Source organism: Pelophylax lessonae, assembly GCF_965119305.1.
Source record: "Pelophylax lessonae genome assembly, chromosome: 11".
In the NCBI taxonomy this organism is placed as follows: Eukaryota; Metazoa; Chordata; class Amphibia; order Anura; family Ranidae; genus Pelophylax; species Pelophylax lessonae.
Window position 1 is genome coordinate 180,499,185 of NC_138778.1, and position 27,606 is coordinate 180,526,790.

A 27,606-nucleotide genomic window follows, 5' to 3' on the forward strand; every position below is an offset into this window, starting at 1 on the left:
TAAAGACTAACAAAAGTCACTGGCAAATGCTAACATCCCTGTTAGCGAATCTACAATACGTAAAACAAGAATGGATTTCATGGGAGGATACCAACCACAGAGGAAGCCACTGCTGTCCAAACAAAACATTGCTGCATGTTTACAGTTTGCACAAGAGAACCTGGATGTTCCACAGCAGTACTGGCAAAATTTTCGTGGACAGATGAAACCAAAGTTGAGTTGTTTGGAAGAAACACACAACACTATGTGTGGCGAAAAAGAGGCACAGCACACCAACATCAAAACCTCATCCCAGCTGTGAAGTATGGTGGTGGGGGCATCACGGTTTGGAGCTGCTTTGCTGCATCAGGACCTGGACGGATTGCTATCATCGTAGGAAAAATAAATTCCCAAGTTTATCAAGACATTTTGCAGGAGAATTTAAGGCCATCTGTCTACCAGCTGAAGCTCAACAGAAGATGGGTGTTGCAACAGGACAATGACCCAAAGCATAGAAGTAAATCAACAACAGAATGGCTTAAACAGAAGAAAATACGCCTTCTGAAGTGGCCCAGTCAGAGTCCTGACCTCGACCCGATTGAGATGCTGTGGCATGACCTCAAGAAAGCGATTCACACCAGACATTCCAAGAATATTGCTGAACTGAAACAGTTCTGTAAAGAAGAATGGTCAAGAATTACTCCTGACCGTTGTGCACGTCTGATCTGCAACTACAGGAAATGTTTGGTTGAATTTATTGCTGCCAAAGGAGGTTCAACCAGTTATTAAATCCAAGGGTTCACATACTTTTTCCACCTGCACTGTGAATGTTTACATGGTGTGTTCAATAAAAACATGGCAACATTTCATTCTTTGTGTGTTATTAGTTTAAGCAGACTGTGATTGTCTATTGTTGTGACTTAGATGATGATGATCAGATCACATTTTATGACCAATTTGTGCAGAAATCCATATCATTCCAAAGGGTTCACATACTTTTTCTTGCAGCTGTATTTGCAGGCCAAATCAGCCACCAGATGGAGCCTAATACAATCATGGAGAGACAAACTCCCCACTAATATCAATGGACGAACATTGGAACATAAATTAAATACACAAGGAGTGAATTATTAGTACTAAAGGTGCTGGCATACTTAAAGATGAGTGTTTTCAAATAGGATTAAATAAAAATACCTTATGGGTCCTGTATAAATGAATAAATTAGCCAAAAAAGTAAGAACTGAAAACTAGTTATAATACAAGCCACTAAAATACATTTATTGAGGATTAAAAAAAAAAAAAAAAAACATTTGGAAAAGGAACCTTTTGCTGTGTGTGCTTGGGACCAAGATAATGGGGGTAGAGGGATGGTGGTACCAAAAAGTTTATATTTACTAATTTATTGTTTTGTGTGTGGGACCAAAGTAGGTAAGAAGTATTAAAGTACATAGGATTTAGATGGGGGTCACAGAACACTATGGATCTCCGAATCTTCATTCATACCTCATGGCGACAAGGTATCTAACGTGTCTCTCTAGGGCACAAATGCTGACTCGTTTGTCTGTGGGCAGACTCTGAGGGATGGCTTTCACAGCCCATAACTTGAGACCTTCTGTGAATTCATTGTGGAACTCAGAGTCGGAGTATACTGAATTTCTCTTCACCCTCCTCCACAAACCTTCGGTGTTCCCTGAAACTTTTCCTGAGGGTGCGGATGGTCCGACCAACATAGAGCAAATTGCATGGACATGACAAACAATATATGACATATTCAGAGGAGCATGTATAAAAGTCAGGAATCTGGTAATTTTTTCCTTTTGTTGAGTATTCTTTTTTGCAATGTGAAACAAATTTACAAATGAGGAAGCGAGGTTTTCTGCATTGAAACATGCCTCTGATGTTAAAGAACTTCCATTGGGGGCTGATTCAGATGGGAGTAGACTTGTATTTGCTAGAAGCAATCTGATTTTTGATATTACTGGACCGTCTATACGAGACCTTAAGTTTAGTTGAGATGGAATTTTGAAAGTGAGGATCCTCCATCAATATTGGCCAGTGTTTCTGCATGATACGTTCCATGTTTCTAAACTGGGAATGAAATTGAGTGATGAATCTCATGGGTTGTATGGATGGTTCTAGTTGGGACTTGGTACTGTTTTGGGGATCCCAGTAAGGTATAGCTTGTAAGCATCATGGACAAGTGGGCTAGGGTAGCATTTTTCCAGACATTTTCTTGTCATCAATTGACCATGTTCAGCATAGTCCGCATCCCAAGTGCAGTTGTGCCTAAGGCAATTGAATTGGTTTTTAGGGATATTATCTTTCCATTTGGAATGGTGACAACTGTGGTAATGTAGGTATCAGTTGCACGAGGTAGGTTTGTTGTAGTTACGGGCGTGGATGATATTACCCTCATAGCACAGTTCTAGGTCCAAGAAAGCCAATGTGTCAGCCTTATGCACAGATGTAAAAGAAATACCCATATTGTTACTGTTACAATGGGATACAAATGGATCAATGGACGAGGGGGGCCATCCCATATATTCACAAGGTCGTCTAGGTAACGACCATAAAAAATGATACGTGCATCATAAGGGTTGTTGGTCCAGCTGTATTGTTGTTCCCACAGACCCATGGCTAAGTTAGCATAACTGGGTGCAAAATTAGCACCCATGGCTGTGCCATGGGTCTGTAGGTAGTCCTCACCATCAAACTCAAAGTAGTTGTGTGTAAGGCAGAATTCCAATTCTTCTAATGTGAAATGGATTTGTCTTGGGTTGAGGAGGGGATCTCTATTCAGGAAGTGTAACGCTGCCCTAAGGCCCACGTCATGAGGTATAGACGTGTACAGCGAGCTGACGTTTATGGATAGCCAGGTAGATGTTGGTTCCCAAGAATAATGGCTCAGACTATCTAATAGATGGATGCCAGCTCACGCCTCACATTTACCTTTCACACCTTACAATTTATCCCAACAGACTAAAGGCTGTAATTAAGGCAAAAGGTGGTTCAACAAAAATACTTAGGGGTAACCCTTTTTCTAACTCAGTGATTCTGTTTTGGTTTTTATTTTCTGACATGTTGTGATATCTTTTACTTGAAGTAATTACCGATAAAACAAACACTATGTCTGTCTTTATTTCAGGCTGCAAATCAACAAAGTGTGATTATATTAAAGGTGGGTGATTCTTCTCTATAGCCACTGTATGTATTTACTATACCTGACTGATCCCTGAGGAAGCTAGAAATCATTGTAGTAGGCACATCTACTACAGTAATGTAATTGCTGCTATATTCTGGGTCCCTTACCGAGTGGCTACCCTGCTGCTTAGTGAACACAGGAGTTTGCTCAGTCAGCACATGCACCGTTCAGAAAACATTTTGTAAATGAATGCAAAGTGTTCTCTGATTGCACGAGTTGGAGATAGTGATGTCACTGTCCTGCCTCTCTACCTAATCCAATCAGAGAATGCTTTGCAATCATTGAGAAAATCCAAAGTGTTCTCTGAATGGTGCCCGTGCCGAGCAAGCAAGTGATCTCCAGTGTTCACTAAGCAGCAAGGCAGCCGCTTGGCACAGGACCCAGAAGCTAATGGTGATCACTAAAGTAATGGTGCCTACTGATTCCCAGGGATCAGCCAGGCATGGCACATACATACTTTACATTGGTCTAAACTGTAACCATTCAAAAATATACATACCCAAGGATTCAGCTTTACGAAATAATGACTGAAATAAAATGTGTCCACAGACAAAAGCTCAGTATGGTACCGATACAACCATCATATGTCTGATGAGACAATCAGTACCGTGTTGACACAGCCAATGTCTGTGCAGACACAATAGGGTAGATTTTTATCGTCAAAGCTAAAGCTTTGGTTCACATGTATTTGGTGCAGCAAATGCAGTGAAGGCTGTGCATTTCCCGCATTGCATTGAAATCGCAGGCAGGTGTCAATTTTAATGACCCCCCCCGAAACAGCATGCAAAGCACAATGTGATTGCCTGAATTGGATCGCATAGGTGTGAACATCCATGTGATGCGATTCTGGTGCAAGAAAACATTTCTGCACCATTTTGGTGTGGATGTGGTGCGATTTGAGCCATTCAAAATGAATGGGCTCATATTTCACTGCAAAGAAACTGCACCAGTGTGAACCTAGGCTCATTGAATACGCTGAAGTTAGAAGCGGATTGATTACTAGGCAAAGCTGCACCAGATTTAGTAAATCTCCCCCAGTGTAACAAAACCTGCACCGCCACTCATTGTTTTCTGCACACCTACTTTGCTTTGTAGGTTATAAGAGGCTTCCACTTTTCTGACTGGCTGTAAACTTGGTTCTCTACGCTCCATATCGTTATCTTCTCTCATTGCACTCCTCTCCTGTGTAGCTGCGTCTCTGCTGCCTCTCGGTGTACCCCTCTCCTGTGTGGCGATGTCTCTGCAGTCTCTCGTTGCACCCCTCTCCTGTGTGGCTGGGTCTCTGCTGCCTCTCGTTGTACCCCTCTTCTGTGTGGCAGTGTCTCTGCAGTCTCTCGTTGCACCCCTCTCCTGTGTGGCTGGGTCTCTGCTGCCTCTCGGTGTACCCCTCTGTGTGGCGATGTCTCTGCAGTCTCTCGTTGCACCCCTCTCCTGTGTGGCTGGCTCTCTGCTGCCTCTCGTTGTACCCCTCTTCTGTGTGGCAGTGTCTGTGCAGCCTCTCGTTGCACCCCTCTCCTGTGTGGCTGTGTCTCTGCAGCTTCTCACTGCACCCCTCTCCTGTGTTGCTGTTTCTCTGCTGCCTCTCGTTATACCCCTCTCCTATGTGGCTGTGTCTCTGCAGCTTCATGCTGCATCCCTCTCCTGTGTGGCTGTGTCTCTGCTGGCTCTCGTTGCACCCCTCTCCTGCGTGGCTGTGTCTCTCGTTATACCCCTCTCCTGTGTGGCTTTGTGTCTCTGCAGCTTCATGCTGCATCCCTCTCCTGTGTGGCTGTGTCTCTGCTGCCATCTCGTTGCACCCATCTCCTGTGTGGCTGTATCGTGGCAGCCTCTTACCCCCTCTGTTGTCCCATGTAGCTTGCCCTCTCTTGTGTATGTGCGCTTATAAATGCTCTTGTCTTGTGTGACTGTCTTGACAGCCTTTTCTCCCTTCGGTTTCCTGTACAGCTCTCTCTGTAGCTCACCTGTCTTGTATTGCTGTCTTTCATTCTCTACTTCTTCTCACTCTCCCCTGTATTATTTGCAAACATAACACTGTCCACTGAAATTCCAGTTTGGGTAGAGTGAAAAAAAAAAAAAAGGGGGTACTATTTTCCAGCTATGCTTTTCTAAATTCAACAACACATTTTGAAACCATATTAAAGACCAGTTATCTATGTTCTTTTGAGCTCAAGGTGCTAACCCAAACCAACATAGAAGAAATGGAACCTATTGGATACTGCATAAATGCAGGCAGTATTACATTACAAAAAACATAACACCACAAGAAGGCTTCTGTTAAATTGTATCCCGTAAAAGCTTTATAGGAGTTTACTTGATAGATAAGGCCCATGTAGACTAATGGTGCCCTTTCAGTATATAGGCAATATGCAGCTGCATACAAAAGCATGAGGCTGGATTCACACTTATGCAAATTGGATGTGGGTTTCCCTGCATCCAATCCACATGACAGGAGACTGACCGGCTCTCAATGGAGCCGGTGTAACGTTAAAAAACCATACCCCGTGAAGAAACCATACCCTCGTCACTTCCCGTGAGAAACAGCTGAGCAGCGAAGGAGTGCGCATGCTCAGAGAGCCGGAAACATCATGGAAGAGCAGAGAAGATGACAAGTGCGCATGCTCAGAAGGTATGAAATAATTACGGTAGTGAAAGTAATGTTAAACTTGCGGCGGTTACATGAAACAGCGCGGCTGCACTATGAGGCATCTCCGCTCCTATCCTTGTAACTTTCCTGATGTGGGCTAATAAATATGAAAGTGGCGGCGGGTGTATGAGATGTAAATGTCGGCTCCGTGATCCGCTTTTATATTTATTACCCCAGATCAGGGAAGTGACAGGGAGAGGAGCGGAGATCACTCATAGTGCAGAGGAGCTGTTTTAATGTAACGGCGGCAAGTATAACGTTAAACACACTGCCGTGAGAAATCCATACCCTCCGGAAGTGACGAGGGTATGGTTTTTTCACGGAACACCGGTTCACACATTGCCGGTGTGTGTCTGTGGAGTGAATTGCACAGGGGACCTGTGCATCTTTGGCTCCGTATCAGATCCAAATTCAGACAAAAATTCGGTCCTGAAACGGAGAACAGAGACGTGCAAGACCCCTGCTGTGACATGCGAATCAAATGTGAACCTTGCCTTTAAAAAAGGACCTTCACTCCCATAATGCACTTTGCATCATTTGAATCCATACCACCTCTGCATTCCTAATAGGATTTTTTTTTGGTCTGACTGACCCCTCCCCTTTACCCCCCATATTCCCTCTCCTAGGCGAGAATGAGGTTTGCCCTGCTCGGATATCAATGTCAGATATCCCAAGACCCTCCAGTGAGTAGCTAGGAGGGCAAACCTGGCTGCACATCATCAAGGGTTGGCTGCAAGAAACCAGAAGAGACAACATCTAGCTCTCAAATAGCACTGGCAGACTAGCAAATCACAGCAGAACACCACTGAATTGGGTGGGCCAGTATGCTAATGCTTGCTCAAAAGCAAAAACAGACGAAAAGCATAGGAGGCAGATAAAAAATGTATAGCTGAAATAATGCAACACATGGAAAGAAGGACTTAAGAAGCCACTAAGTTTCTATTTCAGAAGTATAAATGAGTGTTTACAGGGGTATAGAAAACAACGTGTTTTCCACTTCGTTCTCTGGACTGGGCCTGGATTGCATTAATATAGGTATGCCATGTGCATTCAAGAAATATCACTCAAGGGTAACTTGCCAGTGTCTTATTAGTTATTATGATTTGCAAGTGCTGGCACTCGTTCTTACCTTTGAGCCATAGGGATTTGGTCAGTGATGATAGGATTGCTAAAAAGTGCCATAAAAAAAAAAACGTACCTTTTCCCACAGGCCAGGGCATTGCTTTCTCACAACAGAATGTAATTAGCCAGTAAGGGAATAACGTCTAATTCAGCCAGCCAGGAATAAAGGATCTAACCTGTGCAAACAGATAAGGTTTTTCCGTGTCCAGCATTGCGATCTTGTTGTCCAAGACATCAGCTTTACACTGTGCATTATTAGGTGCTCTATCCTCCTCCAGTTAATTTCGAACTACATATCCCTGTCTGCCCCAGACCAGCTCAGATAAAAAAAACAGATTTTAAAGTTCGGGCCTTATTTATTAGAAAAACTGCAAAACAAAAAAAAGTGTCAGTGGTGTCCACAGGTGTTTTTTTACACTTCCATTTCAGAAATAAAACAGTTAATTCATTTGGTTATTGCAAGTAACAGCCATCTATCTTCCAGTCATTATAGACTAGCTCCCAGATTTAGCGGCTTTTGTATGCCTTTTTGCATTGTCATGGCCAAAATGGTTGAATTTTTTTTGTCATCAAAGAAAAAAAAATTATCTTTAGCTGAGGCATAGTAAGTGACTGTGCACTGCATACAGAAAGAAGGGAGCACAGACATTATTGGTATACAAACACAGGGATATTAAATGCACACATAGGCATCATTGCAGGCAAAAAAGGTTGCAAAAATGTCCTTCATTAAAATGTTACCATTAAAACACGCAAACTACAGTATGTCTAATATATCATCTACACAGGCGAGTAAAGTAAAATACAGACTCGACAGGGATAATGTATTATTAGCCATCTCCTGCTTACTCATACAGTATTTAGGACAAGTCAGATGGTGTCAGTAGATATAGAATGTAGCTAGATGACCTCTCACACTGGCACCTTAGCATAGCTTACTGATCAAAGTCCCAAAAGTCAACACTTGGATCGTTTTCTTTCTTTAAAAGGAGACAAAGGGCACATTAAAGATGTATAAAAATCCTGGATTCTGGGATGGAATCAATGGGGATTGGAGTGTATTAGGGTGGAATAAATAAAGTCAGACTCTGAGGATTTCTAAGCAGTTGTTGTAACAGATGGCAATCCAATCAGGCTGGGTGCTTGCCCACTGGACGTTGTTGATTTCACCCTCTGCAGTGTACGCTAGGATAGGATCCTCAATAGCCCGTGGCATTTGCTGGATATCCCAGATCAGGGCTTGGTGATCGTCCGCTACAATAGGTAAAGAAATACAGTTAATGTGAATACATTTTAATCACGCAGTTTTTGTGCTTGAATGCATGCATTTAAGAAATGCGGTTGAGTGCAAAATACAGCGTTTATAAAGCCTATCTACATGAGCCCTAAGGTCCCACTTAGATCTCACATTAACTGGAACAAGCGTTTCCGCTCACGATTTTTAAAGCGTGATCTACACACATTTCCGCATGTCGCATAAAGGGCAGTCTATTCAATCCAATGGGCTTCCTTATGCACGTTTGTTGCCCAAAATAAGCTCCTGCTCCTTTTTGGGCAACAAGCTTTGCGTAATTTTTAAACGCGAGGCAAAAATCACACTGAGTTTGGGGTACTAATAAAAATAAGGGCACCTATACACACTTCTTGCGTGTATATCTTGCGTGATTTGTAATCACCTAATGTGAACAGGGTCTAAACAGGGCCGGACTGGGTATGAAAACCAGCCCTGGAAAAAATTACATACCAGCCCCATAGCATTGCGTCGTCATACCAGCACAACGTTGAGTTCTTGTGCATAAAAAGGTAAAATCATGCATTTTAAAGTAAATTTAATAAGAGCATTATTTATAGATAAAACCGATATAAAAGCACACAAAGGACTTGTATATAAAGAGCACAAAAAAGTTGTAAATGTGGCGCAATCATCAAGATTAGACCCTTTATTGTTATGGTGATTAGACTACATTTAAAAGCGTGCCACCCTTTCAATGCACAGTGACCAGCATGCCCCCCTTTCAATACACAGTGACCAGCATGCCCCCCTTTCAATACACAGTGACCAGCATGCCCCACTTTCAATACACAGTGACCAGCGCTGTGTGCCCCCCTTTCAAGGCACAGTGACCAGCGTGCCCCCTTTCAATGCAGAGAGACCAGCGTGCCCCCCTTTCAATGCACAGTGACCAGCATGCCCCACTTTCAATACACAGTGACCAGCGCTGTGTGCCCCCCTTTCAATGCACAGTGACCAGCGTGCCCCCCTTTCAATGCACAGTGACAAGGGTGCCCCCCTTTCAATGCACAGTGACAAGGGTGCCCCCCTTTCAATGCACAGTGACCAGCGCTGCGTGCCCCCCTTTCAATGTAGAGTAACCAGCGTGTCCCCCTTTCAATGCACAGTGACCACAGCATTGCCCCCATTCATTGCAGAGTGCCCACAGCATTGCCCCCATTCATTGCAGAGTGCCCACAGCATTGCCCCCAATCATTGCAGAGTGCCACAGGCTTGCCCCCAATGATCATTGCAGAGCGCCACAGCATTGCCCCCAATCATTGCAGAGCGCCACAGCATTGCCCCCATTCATTGCAGAGCGCCACAGCATTGCCCCCGTTCATTGCAGAGCGCCACAGCATTGCCCCCGTTCATTGCAGAGAGCCACAGCATTGCCCCCGTTCATTGCAGAGAGCCACAGCATTGCCCCCGTTCATTGCAGAGCGCCACAGCATTGCCCCCGTTCATTGCAGAGCGCCACAGCATTGCCCCCGTTCATTGCAGAGCGCCACAGCATTGCCCCCGTTCATTGCAGAGCGCCACAGCATTGCCCCCGTTCATTACAGAGCGCACAGCATTGCCCCCATTCATTGCAGAGTGCACAGCATTGCCCCCATTCATTGCAGAGAGCCACAGCATTGCCCCCGTTCATTGCAGAGCGCCACAGCATTGCCCCCGTTCATTGCAGAGCGCCACAGCATTGCCCCCGTTCATTGCAGAGCGCCACAGCATTGCCCCCGTTCATTACAGAGCGCACAGCATTGCCCCCATTCATTGCAGAGTGCACAGCATTGCCCCCATTCATTGCAGAGCGCACAGCATTGCCCCCATTCATTGCAGAGCGCACAGCATTGCCCCCGTTCATTGCAGAGCGCCACAGCATTGCCCCCGTTCATTGCAGAGCGCCACAGCATTGCCCCCGTTCATTGCAGAGCGCCACAGCATTGCCCCCGTTCATTGCAGAGCGCCACAGCATTGCCCCCGTTCATTGCAGAGCGCCACAGCATTGCCCCCGTTCATTGCAGAGCGCCACAGCATTGCCCCCGTTAATTACAGAGCGCACAGCATTGCACCCATTCATTGCAGAGTGCACAGCATTGCCCCCATTCATTGCAGAGCGCACAGCATTGCCCCCATTCATTGCAGAGCGCACAGCATTGCCCCCATTCATTGCAGAGCGCACAGCATTGCCCCCATTCATTGCAGAGCGTACAGCATTGCCCCCATTCATTGCAGAGCGCACAGCATTGCCCCCATTCATTGCCAGCATGATGATATACTTCCCAGGCACGCATGGGACACTCCACACACCACACACACTCGACAGTCTGCCAGCATGAAAACCGCCAAACCGGACTGGAGCTGACCTCAGGCTGACCTGCTGCGATCACATGCTGCTGGCGTGCGTGCAGTGTGGGAGACTGGGAGGGATCGTCGGCGCCAGTTGAAACGATGCACAAGCCAGAGCCAGCACCGCCGTCTACCGCGCAGGTGCAGCCAGCCAGCCGCCCCGCCGTGACGTCATGCCGCTCACAGCGGGAGCGCAGAGGGGGCCAGGGCAGTGCGCGCAGCCTGCACAGCATCAGCGGCCACCGGCCAATCAGCGGCGAGCGGCCCCAAACAATGCAATCCTTAAAGAGGCACTGTGGGCGGCCGGCAATACTTAAAGCGGCGCTCTGCGGGCGGCCCTATTAAAGCGGCCCCAGGACCGGCGGCCCACCGGGAAATATCCCGGTATCCCGATAGGCCAGTCTGGCCCTGGGTCTAAAAGTGTCTCCAGGACCAGGATGCAAGCAAAATGCTAGTGCAAGCCATAGGAGACAAAATAATAGAGCCAAATGAGTGCTTAAGCTCATATGCATTAACTTAAATCTAGTTATAAAGCAAATTTATTTTTCAGTGACTAGTGAGGATCAATTCTGCTCTCAAAAGATAAGATCAAAAAAGCTAAAAAGAAGAAGGTTATATATTTACCTGCTGTACAGATGTGACAGGAGGAGTGTGGGGCCCAGGCAATGCCGTTCACACAAGCGCGATGGTTATTCAGCCTGGCCACAGGTGTACAGGGCACTCGTACATCCAGAATCACTACCTGTAGACAAAGTCAGAGAATCCTTTTAAAAACTGGTGTAAACAAAAGACAACATATGATTACATTTAGCTATATTGTGGTAGCTAAATATAATGCTAGCAGGACACATTTTTATAACAATCCTAGCTATACCATAACCCATGTTTCTTTTCCATTTTATAAGCAAAATCGCCCTCCATTTATAGATCAGGAGACTTTACATAACAGGGGTCCCATTACCTCCATCCCATCCATAGCCATGGTTGCAAGGTAGTTGGGGTCTTGCTTGTTCCAGCACAATCTGAGAAGAGGGTGGTGTTGGGGGTCTTCATAAATAATGGTGCTGTGCTCCAGGTGACGCAAATCAAACATTCTAACAGAACCATCGGCTCCTACAGAAGCAAACATATCTCGGCCCCCTCCTGCTCGGCTAAATGCAATGTCATACACCTGTAATGTAGGAGACAAAATGGTCTTTATTTACATAACTGGGCACAAAGGCAAGCTCATACAAACCACTAAAAAGTAACTGCACACAGCTCTTCCTAAGTATTGACATTTCAGATAATCACAGGTATTCTTTTAATAGGCTGTTAAATCTGGGTTAACAGAGTGAGCAATGACTGATTCAGAGGAAGTGTTTAAATGGCCTGGATGCTTACTAGGAACAGCATTCATTTGGATAGTGGCATTACCAGTCTACAAATTCAGCTTCATGAAGCTATAAAACAATATGCTGATATAGCACTCTCCCCGTAGGGCTTGCTGTTTGATGACTTTTCAGGCCTCCTCTGATTACCTGCAGTCACTTGGGGACAAATTCACTCATCCATCCTTACTCCCGTTTGCTCCTTACTCAATAAAAAACAGTCCAAGGTTTTTGGTTTTATATTTATTGTGGAACTTGGATGGGAGAAGGGAATAGTGAGATACTCCAACTGAACTATTTACAGTTGATAAGGACAAATCTCCCTTGGCCTCACTGGGTTATTTGTCACACTGCTTTAACCATACTGCCACTTGTATGGAGAAATTAAGCCTTCTTGCTCTCTCTAGCAGCAGACTTGTTGCAACTACTTTATCTTCAGGACACTCTCTAGCATCCCCTTGACTGACAACCATCCACTGACTCTTCCACAGAAAGGGTGGCCCTTTTAGAACAGGTCCCACGACACAGATCTGTACTCACTGTAGGCAGAATCCGATCCTCTCCAGTGTCTCCCAGTCAGCTCTGAAGAACATTTGGGTTCAGCAGTTCTCTGACTCCCCGACCCTCCGGTCGACCACCTGATGCTGCATGGCAGCTTCTACAGAGGAGGGGCAGCTGCCCCTGCCTCCCGGACCCTGCTCTCCAGCTGAAAGACCCAGAGCACATGTGCCCTGAGCATTTATACAGTATCCCAGCATACACCAAGGCACTTTCCTCTGCCAATCACCAGGGCTGTACTAAATGCCTGTGCACTCATTTGTCATTTCCTCCCACTGTCCAATATGCCTCCCTATTGGACCAGTGTGAAACACTTCAGACAAACTGAGCTTCACCTGAGCACCATGAGCAGACCTCACTAGCAGATCCTGCTCTCTAGTGGGCAGAGAGCAATATAAATTTACCTGGCAATCTCTCTGGTAAGCAGAAAGATCCAAAAACTATATTCTCTTTTCTAGCACCTACCTAGGAGGGTGCTATACTGATCTCCAGTGAATTAGCCAATTACTATGCAGGGGCTGGCAAACATTTTTATCTCCTAATAAAGCTAATTTTAACCTTTTTCTTTTTCTTCATGAAAAAACAGTTCTCTGGTGCCCTGTGCTAGCATAGTGGAGTAACAGCCACAACCCTCAGTGTCCGGTCACAGATGTGTATTGCAGAAAAAGCAAAGGGGGTTATCAGTTTAGTTTGGTTACTGAATGCCAATTACTGAATGTACTGGATTTAACTTATTTAACTTGTTCATATTTAGAAAGCCTGTATTGCTGCTGTAACAGTAAAGTGGAGCCAGGACTATGAAAATGTCTAACTGATAGTAAATCCATCTCTGCAACTTCCAACTGGACTTTGAAGTGTAACTTTGTGCAAAATTGCTATAAGTCCCCTGTCCATGACATCTGTGCAGTTAAATCAGGCACCTCAGGTGCATTCCAGTGGTGCTTTATCTGCCCTCACCTGACCAGTGGTTGTGCTGTAGTCTGAAGTTCTGGCATTCTCTGCAAAGCCACACACACTGGCTGTGGATTATGATGGCCATACCTTCACATAACTTGATAAATGCACCGGGGATGACCATTATCCTCTATGCTTATTGTTAGACTATGTAAGGCTCTACGTAGAATGCTGCTTGCAGGACCAAAATCAGTAACTAGTACTTAATTCCATTGGAGCTGCCCATAGGAGGTGTCAGAATTAACCCTTTATCAACTGTGATGCTGGCAACTGGAAGCATTGCTTCCTTTTTTAGGTCATATATGACAAAGCTAACCTGAATCGGCTTTCATTCTGACACAAATAGAATATCTTAGCTTTCAACAAAACACAAGTCTGTGATATACTTACAAATGAATGACCTGCAAGGTGTGTGCTACACATAAGCAAACTGCCCTGATATAGCCAGAGGTGGTAACACATCTTCATATACTAAGGCCAGCCATACATGATTTGAATGTTGGACAGTTCAGAAGGAACAGACCAAGATTCAAACCGTTAATGGGCATGCTGAATGTATCAAGTTAATCAATCAGCATGAGTACAACCACCCTGCTGGATTCTGTTACGATTATCGCTAGCGGCTGTTATAGCCTCTAGCAATAATCACTGTCTTCTCTCTGTGAGGACAGCTTCCCCTGCCTGGAGAAGACAATTCCTCAGCAGGAGGGATTCCCCTGTCAACACAGTCTGTGTTGATGGAGGAATCGTGCAAAATTTCCTGCAACCCGTGGTTGCAAAAAAGTATTTTGCACCGTGTATGGCTAGCCTAAACCTCCAGCAGTCCTAGTGAACCTGACCCAAAAAAATATGAGAGCTGCTAATGCTAATCGGCTATTTAGAGGTGTAAACTCCAGGGCAATTTATGTGATCTAGCCTAATGAGTCACCGATCTAAACCAAGCATGCATAGGTGCTATACAAACTTCAAAAGCTGCAAGGTTTTCCAGGTCACCAGCTCATTAAGTAGTATAGCGTGAGCAGAATAGATACTCTAGACTAGAGAATACACATTTACAAACCAAAGTTCTAGCTGCTCTAATGTATCTGTCCCCACAGATTAAATTTCACTTACTGATACTTGTCAAATCACTTGTGCAATTTTGTACGATTGCTTAGAATTATTAAGGAACCACAAACTGAAGAACTGAATGGATAAATCCGAACAAAACCGTTATTTCAAATAAAGAAAATGTTTACACATAAAATACTTTATAACAGATGAGCCCATTCATACATACCATTGCACAGGGCGTAGAATGAGGATGACTCACCTCTTTGTCATGAGCAATTAATTGTGTTTTCACGTGACCAGACACCAAGTTGACCCTTCCTAGTACCTGGCCTGTCTCCAGACCCCAGATGGTGCAAGTTGTGTCAATGCTGGAAGTTCCTGATAAAAGCAAAAGGAAGAATTACTCTGACAGTCTCCCAAGAAATTTGCCTTCCAACATAATAAGTCAAAAGCAAAACTGCTTATGATGGCAGTTAAGAAGAAATTAATGTGGGTTTCTATGCCTTCCTATTACAGAGTTTATACAGTGTATTATTTACCGACCTGCTGAAACACAAAGCCATAGGGGGAGCCAATCAGCAGGTCCAGCAGCCACGACGTCCGCCGGGCACCCGCAATTGCTCCCCGTGGAAACAGAACGAAGGTCTGCCATTAAAGTGGAGTTCCACCCTAATCTTATACTTACCTCCATCTTCTCGCTCCGGGTCACCTGAAAAAGAAATGGATAATCGCATTTTTTTTTTTTTTTTTTTTTACTTACCTCGTAGCGAAGAAAATATACTGACCTTACTTCCTTCTTCCTCCTTCCTTGGCCGCGGCCCGTCGTCACTTCCTGGCTCTGCAATGATTCCTGGGAGCTGAACGTCATCACTCCCAGGAATCATTGCGCCTGCACCGGCCCCGACGTCAGTTCCGGGGCGCGCGCGTCATCCCCTTCTAAACAGCTTCTGGATATGCCCAGAAGCTGTGGAGGGATGACGTGCGCGCCCCGGAAGTGACGGCGGGGGTCGGCGCAGGGCATCGTGGGACCGAAGAAGGCGGAAGAGGACGCCGAAGAGGATCTCGCTGGCTTCAAGCTGCCCACATCTGAGATGGCAGCGCTGGACAAGACGTTTTCAAGGTAAGTATTTGTCCTAACAGGTAAGTGCAACCCGGGACAGATCAGAGGCTAGCCATTGTGCACTAGCCCTGACTTTCCCGGGGGTATTTAAAAAAAAATAAAAAAATTCCAGGGTGGAACTCTACTTTAATGAACACAGAGATCCTGTGTTCCTCCTATTTAGGAACACAGGTCTCTGTGTTCATCCAGTGATTCCACCCCCCACACAGTTAGAAAGCACCCCCTAGGGGCACATTTAACCCTTTGACCGCGTAAACAAACACAAAAAACAAAAAAAGCCTCTGAGGAAGAGGTACCACCTCGAAACGCATCAGCCGATTTCCTTGATTAATACAGTGGACTCCCAACATTATGGACATTGTCAGTCGGAGTGGATATGCTGGTTTACATCACTTGTTTGTGAGTAGACATTTTTTAACAATTTATTAATAAAAGCCTACTGAGGATAATGCGCTAGGCTGGTGTGCCCTCTTTGTTTTGTGTTTATGTTTACAGTGTCATGTCGACCGACCCGGTCGTAAAGGGCAGCAAGGTCTAGCCGTTTGGGGATGCCAAGTGTGAGTCCCGTGACAGAGGTTGTTTGAGAACCAGGTTCTGAGCGCAGGAGCAAGTTGCCAAGTATCGCAATTTTCTTTTGAACCCTTTGATCGCCCCTGGTGTTAACCACTTCCCTGCCAGTGTCATTAGTACAGTAACAATGCATATTTTTAGCACTGACTACTGTAGTAACATCACTGGTCCCTCCCAAAAGTGTCAAAAATGTCAGTTAGGTGTCCGAAATGTGCGCAGCAATGTCACAGTCCCGCTAAAAATCGCTGATCGCCGCCATTACTAGTAAAAAATAAACAAAAATTACATAAATCTTTCCCCTAGTTTGTAGACGTGATAACTTTTGCGCAACCCAATCAATATACACTTTTTGGGATTTTTTTTACCAAAAATATGTAGCAGAATACAAAATTGGCCTAAAATGATGAAAACTTTTTTTATTTTAAATTTTTTTTTATTGGGAATGTTATATAGCAGAAAGTAAAAAATATTGTTTTTTTTTACAGAATTTTCACTTTTTTTTGTTTATAGAGCAAAAAATAAAAATCCAACATTATGAAAACACAGCGCTACCAGGAAAGTAATGCAAGTGATAATCACTTGCATAACTTTCCTGGTAGCGCTGTGTTTTCATAATATTGTATTCCATCTTGGCCTTTGCCTAAGTGAACAGCTGCTTCAGGTATCACTTGGTTCACATATAATTTTAGCGCGGGTTTTAATTTTATATATTTTTATAAAAAAATAAAATAAATCGCACAGGTGATCAAATACCACCAAAAGAAAGTTCTATTTGTGGGAAAAAAAGGACATCAATTTTATTTGGGTACAATGTCGCACGACCGCACAATTGTCAGTTAAAGTAACGCAGGATCATGGCAAAAAATGGCCTGGCCATTAAGGGGGGAAAAGCTTCCGGTCCAGAAGTGGTTAATATCACTTGAAATCCGACCAAGAGTGGTAATAGAAAGCTTCACAAAAGACGCCGAGAGTGGAAACTTTATTGAGGTGCCTCTTCTTCATGGTTTCCAGGGGATTAGACCCCCTACCACCTTATAGAAAAATCATGGTCTCTCAGAATCCCAGGAAATGTAGTTGTAGCTTAAGTTTTACTATAAGAGAATCATTTCATGATTTACTACACAATAAATCCTTCTGTTTGAATGTTGCCAACACTTCTACAACACGTACCCAGTAAGTTAGGATCGACTTCATTCCAGTCAAAGGAGGTGAGGGGAGCACAGAAATCAGAGTTTTTGTTATTATTCAGAAGACACTCTAGACGGGTCTCTGTCTCACCAACCTGTACAGAAAGGAACCAAAAAGGTCAAGTTGATAAAAAGCATACAATATTACTTGATAAACAACTAAAGCCCTATGCACATGGTCCGAATATCGGCCAGTTTAACAGAAACCAGACAACATTGGGCCCATGTGTACAGCAGCCTGTCCTACAGAAGCCGGCCAAACGTCCAACTTTTGTAAAACTGGCATGCCAGAAAAACATCTGCCAAACGCCATCTGATCATCGCTGGCAGCCAATGGCTGCGAGCGCTGACCGGCGAATGCTGGTGGTGGGGCCTGTCAGAACACAAGAGCTCAGCGGGGAGATTGCTGTACTAACTAAGGTGACTTTGACAAAGCACAGCGAAACATGTCATCACGGCAACCCTGATGCTTTCCAGGCCGGGTCCCAACGCTTGCTAACGTCACTTCTGTGTAGCGGGCTCCGCTGTGGATATCTCCGGGTGGCGGCTCTGCGGCAGGTCTACACTGCTCCGGTGCAAGCAGCCACACTATCGGGTGGGAGGAAGCCATGCCACCCTACCCTACCAGCTGGTCCGGTCTGCTTTTGGCACATAAAGAACCTTCTCCCTCCTGCCTGGTTCCCTGTTGTGATCATCTACACAGTTCCGGCTCACCCAGCGGCTCGGTCATCCTGTGACCCCCAGCAATACCACAGATCTGGTTTGGAACACATTATATTATGTTTTAATCATCACTATATATTTTTTATAAATAAACTTTTCAAGGTTTTCCATCAAGCCTGCCTGAGGTACATTGTAGACTATGTACCGTGGGATAGCGCTGCTTCCCCTCCCCCCATGCTCCGATTGCTGTACTAACATTGCATAGTTAGTACAGACACCTACTTGCGAGCGCCTTAGTAATGTGTACCAGGCATAAGTGTGTTTGATGTTTGATTTGAGGACATTTACTCACCCTCCAGACACGAAGATAGTCCCCACTTGTTGCCAGTAAGTCTGGGTACACCCCTTTGGTGTCAGGAATCCACATGAGCTTTGTGGTGGGATATGGGTGATCAAAAGTGTTCCTGCAGATAAACTCGGAGCTTTCCTCGTCCAGACCAACCAGCTGAACCTGAAAAAAAAAAACAAAAAAAAAAACCAAAATGGATCACTGCTATTCGATTATGTTCAAGAATTTCCTCAAGAATCAACCAAAAGCCATGAAGATAATCAGTTAGCATGGTGGCCTAATAGTCTTCAATTTGGTAAGTATTAGGGACAGCATGGCATGATGTTCACCTAAAACAATCTGGCCCTCTCTTCGTGTCAGGGTACTAAGTGTAATCCTGGACTCTCACCTGTTCTTTCTGCCTCAAATCCCATCCCAGTCCAAATTCTGCTGTCTTTATCTCTGTACAACTTCCAAAATACACCCATTCTTAACCACTGAAACCATTAAGCTACTTATTCACTCTCTTGTTATCCCTTACCATTTACAACTCCTTCCTCCCCTAGCCTACATCTAGACAGGCTATCACCCCTTCAGTCTATCATGAATGCTGCTGCCAGATCCACCCACCTCACCAACCACTCAGTGCCTGCTGCCACTCTCTGCCAATCCCTACACTGGCTTCCGCTTATATTCTTTCCTTAAAGCAGACCTCCAGTAACTTTACAAGTCTACTTAAAGCGGAGTTCCGGCCTCGGGGTGAAATTTAGATAAAAATCCCACTGGGCCAGTCAGGGCTAGTGCATTCCACAATGGATAGCCTCTGAACTGTCCTGGGTCGCACTTACCTTTTAAAGGAAATACTTACCTTGAAAATTTCTTCTCCAGCGCTGCCATCTCAGGTGTGGGCAGCTGAAGCCAGCACATGCTCTTCTGTGTCCTCTTCGGTGTCCCAGAATGCCCTGCACCGGCCCCGCTCGTCACTTCCGGTGCAGGCGCAGCATACCTGCACAGTTTCTGAGCATGCCCAGAAGCTGTTTAGCAGGGAATGCCGCGCCTGCACCGGAAGTGACGAGCGGGGCGGGTGCAGACGCATTGACTCCTGGGAGCGATGACGTTCAGCTCCCAGGAGTCATCGCAAGCCGAAGTGATGGCCGCAGAGGGAGGAAGTGGAAGGAAGGTGAGTATATTTTCTTCTATAACAAGATAAGTGAAAAGAAAGGAGCATCCATTTCTTTTTCAGGTGACACTCAGCAAGCAGATGGCCCAAAAGAGATTTTTTTCGATTTTGAGGCCAGAGCTTTAAATCCCTGACACAATATAGAGTAAGTGCAATTCCAAAAAGGTTGCACCTTTCATTAAAATCAGTCCTTGAACTTCAGTCAAGTGACTTTACTTAGAACCATCTATTTCAACCTTTTCACCCCAGAGGAACCCTTGCGGTCATTTTCAGGTCTCAGGAAACCCCTGATAAATTCATTATTCAGTGGGAAGAATGCCCCTTACGCTAGAGGTCAGTGGGAAGAATGCCCTTTACATTGGTGGTCAGTGGGAAGAATGCCCCTTACAATGGTGGTCAGTGGGAAGAATGCCCCTTACATTGGTGGTCAGTGGGAAGAATGCCCCTTACATTGGTGGTCAGTGGGAAGAATGCCCCTTACATTGGTGGTCAGTGGGAAGAATGCCCCTTACATTGGTGGTCAGTGGGAAGAATGCCCCTTACATTGGTGGTCAGTGGGAAGAATGCCCCTTACATTGGTGGTCAGAGGGAAGAATGCCCCTTACATTGGTGGTCAGAGGGAAGAATGCCCCTTACATTGGTGGTCAGTGGGAAGAATGCCCCTTACATTGGTGGTCAGTGGGAAGAATGCCCCTTACATTGGTGGTCAGTGGGAAGAATGCCCCTTACATTGGTGGTCAGTGGGAAGAATGCCCCTTACATTGGTGGTCAGAGGGAAGAATGCCCCTTACATTGGTGGTCAGAGGGAAGAATGCCCCTTACATTGGTGGTCAGAGGGAAGAATGCCCCTTACATTGGTGGTCAGAGGGAAGAATGCCCCTTACATTGGTGGTCAGAGGGAAGAATGCCCCTTACATTGGTGGTCAGAATGTCACCCTTTTAGACCGCTACATAAGCTTGCCAAGTGGCATTAGACATGAAATTACGTAGGCCCATCAGATGGAAGGTCGGTCAATCATAGCTCAAGGAACCCCTAGCAACCACTGGAGGGACCCTGGTTGAATAGGGCAGGCTCAGACTAATGATGTCGCGCAGGGATCACTCTATAGTGTCAGTGAGACTATACATTGTAATTATGTAACAAGTCACAAAGTGAGAGGCAGCGGGCTGATTTGCATGCAATGTATAAACAAAATGGATTCCCTGCTAGACCATTGGGTTGACATTGCTATGGCAAGAATCTCCTCTGCTGGCACACACACCCAGTGCTCCAGCAGGGAATAATTTTCTGGTAGTAACAAAAACATTAGCGTAGTGGGATGGCGTGCTGCTCTTGTATGTTTTGGGTGCACATACGTAGGATGGCCTTGCGCTCTTGTATGTTCGGGGTACACGTGTGGGATGGCGCTCTTGTATGTTCTGGGTGCACATAGTGGGATGGTGTGGCGCTCTTATGTTCTGGGTGCACATGCATGGGATGGCGTGGCGCTCTTGTATGTTCTGGGTGCACATAGCGGGATGGCCTGGCGCTCTTGTATGATCTGGGTGCACATGCTGGATTTTTATCTAACACCCATCTAACCACCTGCTCCCTCGTAAATGCTACGCTCTATAATATAACTTTCATCTTCAACCTCTCCCTCTCTTCTGGCATCTTCCCCAACTCTCTAATCTAAAACATGAGCTTGTCACTCCCATCCTTAAACAGCCCTCACTGGACCCCACCAATCTTCACAATCTATGCCCCATCCCCTTACTCCTCTTCTCCTCCAAACTCCTTGAACGATTGGTCTACAACTGACTGAGCGACCATCTGACTAAGAACAAACTTTTTGATCCCCTTCAGTCTGGATTTTGCCCTCAACATTCCACTGTAACTGCTCTCCTTAAACTCACAAACGAGCTACTAACAGCAAACACCAATAGACACTAGAGCTGCACGATTCTGGCTAAAATGAGTATCACGATTTTTTTTTGTTTAGCATAAAGATCACAATTCCCGGCGTAACATCTTTCATATTATACAAAAAAAATTTGGCTAACTTTACTGTTTCGTTTTTTAAAATTCATTAAAGTATTTTTTCCACCAAAAACTGCGTTTGAAAGACTTCTGCGCAAATACAGTGTGACAAAAGTCTCTGCTAAAAAAAAAAAATAATAATATTATATATATATATATATATATATAAAATGTTTGGGGGTTCGAAGTGATTTTCTAGCAAAAAATATGGATTTTAACTTGTAAGCAACAACTATCAGCAAAAAACTTAGTCTTTAAGAGGTTAAACTGCCCTCAATTACAGACAGAAGTTTATTCCTTTGATCTAAAAGAATGAAAAGATACATTGTAAAGAATTTTGTTTATAGTTATCTCAGCAGCCTTAGCAATGTTGATAAACATTTGTCAGGGCTCCTTTTTTTTTTTCTTTTGACAGCTGTGAGTGAGCAGAGAAAGGCTCTGTAAGAATCGAGGACATGCAGTTTTAAATTGTGAAGGGGGGCAGGTGAATCGAGATCGCAATTTTTTTTTAACGATTAATCGTGCAGCTCTAATAGACACTATTCTGTCCTACTCCTCCTGGGCCTCTCTGCTGCCTTTGACACAGTGGACCACCCCCTCCCTTGGTCTCCGTGACTGTACTCTTCACTAGTTCTCATCCTACCTATCCCAACGCACCTTCAGTGCTACTTACAACTCTACTACCAACCAACTCGTTCTCTTCGTTCCTCCCAGGACCTCCTGCTTTCTAGCTCCTTTGTCACCTCTTCCCATGCTCGCCTTCAGGACTTCTCCCGAACCTCTCCCATCCTCTGGAATGCTCTACCTCAATCTGTCTGACTATCTCCTACTTTGGCCACTTTCAGACGATCCCTGAAAACACATTTCTTCAGAGAAGCCTATCTGGCCCCCACCTAACAACTGTACTTTTATTTTCCCCATCAGCCCATCCCCCACAGTTATTACCTCTTGATCCTCTCTCTTAGATTGTAAGCTCTAATGAGCAGGGCCCTCTAATCCCTCCTGTATTGAAGTGTATTGTATTTGTACTGTCTACCCCCATGTTGTAAAGTGCTGCATAAATTGTCTGTGCTATATAAAATCCTATATAATAACATGCAATGCGGGATGGCATGGCACTCTTGTATGTTCTGGGTGCACATGCACGGGATGGCGTGACGTTCTTGTATGTTCTGAGTGCACATGCGCAGGATGGCGTGACGTTCTTGTATGTTCTGAGTGCACATGCGTGGGATGGCGTGACGTTCTTGTATGTTCTGAGTGCACATGCGCGGGATGGCGTGACGTTCTTGTATGTTCTGAGTGCACATGCATGGGATGGCGTGACGTTCTTGTGTGTTCTGAGTGCACATGTGCGGGATGGCATGACGTTCTTGTACGTTCTGAGTGCACATGCGCGGGATGGCGTGACGTTCTTGTATGTTCTGAGTGCACATGCGCGGGATGGCGTGGCGTTCTTGTGTGTTCTGAGTGCACATGTGCGGGATGGCGTGGCGTTCTTGTATGTTCTGAGTGCACATGCAAGGGATGGCGTGACGTTCTTGTATGTTCTGAGTGCACATGCGCGGGATGGCGCGACGCTCCTTTATGTTCGGGTGCACATGCGCGGGATGGCGTGCCGCTCCTGTATGTTCGGGTGCACATGCCCGGGATGGCGTGCCGCTCCTGTATGTTCGGGTGCACATGCGCGGGATGGCGTGCCGCTCCGGTATGTTCGGGTGCACATGCGCGGGATGGCGTGCCGCTCCGGTATGTTCGGGTGCACATGCGCGGGATGGCGTGCCGCTCCTGTATGTTCGGGTGCACATGCGCGGGATGGCGTGCCGCTCCGGTATGTTCGGGTGCACATGCGCGGGATGGCGTGACGCTCCTGTATGTTCGGGTGCACATGCGCAGGATGGCGTGACGCTCCTGTATGTTCGGGTGCACATGCGCAGGATGGCGTGACGCTCCTGTATGTTCGGGTGCACATGCGCGGGATGGCGTGCCGCTCCTGTATGTTCGGGTGCACAGGCGCAGGATGGCGTGTCGCTCTTACATGCCCTGGGTGCACAGGCGCAGGATGGCGTGCCGCTCCTGTATGTTCTGGGTGTATATGCATGGGTCGGGCTCAGATGCCCTTACTGAAGGTGGGGGGAGCGGTGCGGACGAGGAGGGGGGATGGAGACTTTAAAAGTCTGATGGAATGCAACAATAGGCAGCCATAGATGGAGAGATAAGCAGCCATTGTACAGTAAGTGGCCATTGATGATAATGTGTGAGCTGGGCCTTCCCTGTTTGGGGCTATGTCAGTAGCAGGGACCCCTCCATGGAATTCTCCCCCATCATAGGGGGTGGGGGGGGGTCCCATACACAGATCAATACACATGCCCCATCACCATGGTTACCTTATTATTGTATTCCTCTACAAAACTGCCCAGAGCCAACCGGAATCTTTTGTCCGGCCTCACACTCCAATTCATGGCGTACACGGTCCATGGCGCCTCGTACTTGTAGATCTCCTTCCGTTTCCCGTGCAGGGACATGGTCGATACCGATACCGTAACACAAACACCGAGCCGTCCTGGGGATTCCACTGCGCACGCGCAAAGACGACGGCCACAGCTGCACAGCTTTACAGCTCAGGCCAATCACCATCGAGGGGGCCGACCACCATCACAAACATGGATACAAAGCGGATTGGCTACATGGGCACGTCACTACGCTCTCAAGCGGCGTGCCGTCAAGTGCGTTCCAAGCCTCGTTTTGGCATTGAGGAAAATAAAGAGGCGGGAACGGTGCTTCTGAATCGTGTGGGTGGAGATAGTGACCTCAGCTTAGGGGGCTTATTAGTTGTTCCTACAATGAGGTCTACTAAGGTATTCATATTATTATTATTACAGGAATTTATAGCGTGCTGCTGTTTCATAAAAGGGTCATGGACTGCTTTTTGTGTGTTTCTTGTCAGTAGGGCTGCAACTGAAATAAAGCCCCAGTGGTGAGAATGGAGCCTCAATGTGAGGTAATATCATACAGGCCCCCTCACAGTGATAATGATGGCATTCATTGTCCCACACAAGAACAAGGTCGGCCATTGGTTTGTATTATGTCACAGTCAGGCTTAGACAAACAGCTGGGCCTCTGAAGAGCAATGTGCACTGGAATGTTCTTCAGAGGGCAGTGGTGAGGAGGAGACACAACATCTCCAGCAAAACTCTGCTTTTTGGGGCTTCTGGTGAATTTTTTTTTTGTCTTCTTCACAGCCGGTGCATGCAGGAGCAGCAATGTTTTGGCAGAAAAAAAAACCCTTGACGCATGTAATGCGCTTGAACGTTAACCACTTCAATACCGGGCCCGTTCACCCCCTTCCTGCCCAGGCCAATTTTCAGCTTTCAGCGCTGTCACACTTTGAATGACAATTGCTCAGTCGTGCTACGCTGTAACCAAACAAAATTTTTATAATTTTTTTCACACAAATAGAGCTTTCTTTTGGTGGTATTTGATCACAACTGGGTTTTTTTTTTTTCGTGATATAAGCAAAAAAAGAGCAAAAATTTTGAAAAAAAAAACCACTTTTTTTAGTTTCTATTATAAAATTTTGCAAAAAAATTAATTTCTCTTTATACATTTGGGCCAAAATTTATACTGCTACATATCTCTGGTAAAATTAACCCAAATTAGTGTATATTATTTAGTCTGTGTGAGTGCCGGTTCACATATGTGCGGCTGCGGCGATCGCATGTAATGTCGGAGCGCACTGCTCCTTCATTACATGCGATCGGCTGTGCGGTGCGAGTTTAGCCATACACTTTGTATGGCTAAATTCGCACTGCACCCGCAGCAAAGACGCACAGGACCCTTTTTTGCTTCCGCATCAGGATCGGATCGCACAGTGGTTCACACTTGTGCGATCCGATCCTGTGCGAACTGTCAGATCGCACTGCGATATGCAATCAAACTGGGGGTGTCGTTAACATTACATTGACACCCCCAGCGTATCGCATATGGCAGTGTGAACTGCCAGGGGTGCGTTTGCGATGCGGGAACAGGCTGCAAATTCACAGCCTTCCCGCATCGCATAAGTGTGAACCGGCACTAAAAGTTATTGAGTCTAGAAGCTATGGTACCAATTACTAAAAATTGATCACACCAGATGTACTGATGGCCTATCTCCTTTCTTGAGGCCCTGAAATGTCAGGACAGTACAAATACCCCCCAAATGACCCCTTTTTGTAAAGTAAACAGTCCAAGGTATTTAGTAAGAGGCATGGTAAGTTTTTTGAAGTTATATTTTTTTTCCCACAACTCTTGGGAAAATGAAGAAAAAAATGTTTTTTTCTTTTTTTTTCCCACAAAGTTGTCAATTTATAAGCTATTTCTAACACACAGCACGTACACAGCAAAAATGACACCCCAAAATACATTCTGCTACTCCTTCTGAGTATGGTGATACCACATGTGTGAGACTTTTACGCAGCCTAGCCACAAAAAGAGACTCCACATCCAAGTAGCACCTTCAGGCGTTATAAATACATATAAAACTTTCTTACTACCTATCACACTTTTGAAGGCCCTATAGCACCAATACAATGGAAAAGTCCACAAAATTACCCCATTTCGGAAAGCAAACACTCCAACGTATATTCAATGAGGCATTATGGGTCTTTTGAATGTGTCATTTTTTTCCACAAGTTTTTGGAAAATGTGGGAAAAAAATGAAAACCTTTTTTTTTTTTTACACAAAGTTGTCAATTTATAGGATATTCCTAACACATAGCATGTACACAGCAAAAATGACACCCCAAAATACATTCTGCCACTCCTCCTGAGTATGGCAATACCACATGTGTGAGACTTTTTCACAGCCTAGCCATATAGAGGGGCCCAACATCCAAGGAGCACCATCATGCATCCTAGCCACTTGCCTAGGCCTATTTTTGACATTTGGTGTTTACAAGCTAAAATCAGTTGTTTTTTCTAGAAAACTACTTAGAACCCCCAAACAATATATATATTTTTTTTAGCAGAGACCCTAGAGAATAAAATGGAGATTATTGCAATATTTTTTATCACACCATATTTGCGCAGTGGTCTTCCAAACGCAATTTTTTGGGAAAAAATTCACTTTTTTCAATTAAAAAATAATAAACCAGTAAAGTTAGCCCAATTTTTTTCCATAATGTGAAAGATAATGTTACGCCAAGTAAATAGATACCCAACATGTCATGCTTCAAAATTGCGCACACTCATGGAATGGCGACAAACTTTGGTACTTAAAAATCCCCATAGGCGACAATTTAAAAATTTCTACAGGTTGCCATCTTAGAGTTACAAAGGAGGTCTAAGGCTCAAATTATTGCTCTTGCTCTAAAGATCGCGGCGATACCTCACATGTGTGGTTTGAACACCGTTTACATATGTGGGCGGGGTTTCCATATGCGTTCGCTTCTGCGTGCGAGCCAGTGTTAATTTTGGCAGCAAATTTCAATTTAGTTTTAGTCTTAGTCTTAGGACTAAAATGGCATTTTAGTTTTAGTCCTATTTTAGTCTTCTGCAAGTGTTTTAGTTTTAGTCGCATTTAGTCGACTAAAACTCCAGTATATTTTAGTCGACTAAAACGCCCTACATTTTAGTCGACTAAAACTCATTTTAGTCATCTATAATCAAATGGGTGTAGTTCAATTGTAATTTGTAATGCATTATTTAAGCATTTCTCTACAATTTCCAAACTCATTATATACTACTGCTGGTCCTGGAGTGAAAAATCTAATATGTTATTATTTATTCTTTGAGCATGCACCAGTGTTAATTTTTGGCAGCAAATTTCGATTTAGTTTTAGTTATAGTCTTTTGACTAAAATGCCATTTTAGTTTTAGTCGTATTTTAGTCTTAAGACTAAAATGCCATTTTAGTTTTAGTCGTATTTTAGTCATCTGAATTGTGTTAGTCGACGAAAAAGTTTTAGTCGGTTTTAGTCGACGAAATTAACACTGGTGCGAGCTCACGGGGACAGGGCGCTTTAAATTTTTTTTTTTTTACTATTTATTTTATTCA

General features: G+C 45.0%; 1 protein-coding gene across 1 annotated transcript; it reads right to left on the bottom strand.

The window, feature by feature from the left end:
* Positions 1–7,528: 7,528 nt before the first annotated feature.
* Positions 7,529–24,222, bottom strand: DCAF7 (DDB1 and CUL4 associated factor 7). Its single transcript, XM_082271274.1, has 7 exons — positions 23,960–24,222; positions 18,397–18,555; positions 17,365–17,476; positions 14,764–14,882; positions 11,531–11,740; positions 11,194–11,311; positions 7,529–8,201 (listed from the first exon to the last, which is right to left on the bottom strand). Exons 1-7 carry the CDS (start codon positions 24,095–24,097, stop codon positions 8,029–8,031), a joined length of 1,029 nt encoding a protein of 342 aa, XP_082127400.1. The 5' UTR covers positions 24,098–24,222; the 3' UTR covers positions 7,529–8,028.
* Between the last annotated feature and the right edge of the window lie 3,384 nt (positions 24,223–27,606).

Coding starts and splice junctions, on each gene's coding strand:
- DCAF7 (XM_082271274.1), bottom strand. CDS start 24,097: ATGTCCCTGCACGGGAAACGGAAGGAGATCTACAAGTACGAGGCGCCA. Junction 17,477..18,396: donor ACTATCTTCGTGTCTGGAGG/GTGAGTAAATGT, acceptor CTTTCTGTACAG/GTTGGTGAGACAGAGACCCG. Junction 11,741..14,763: donor TAATTGCTCATGACAAAGAG/GTGAGTCATCCT, acceptor CCTACATTACAG/GTGTATGACATTGCATTTAG.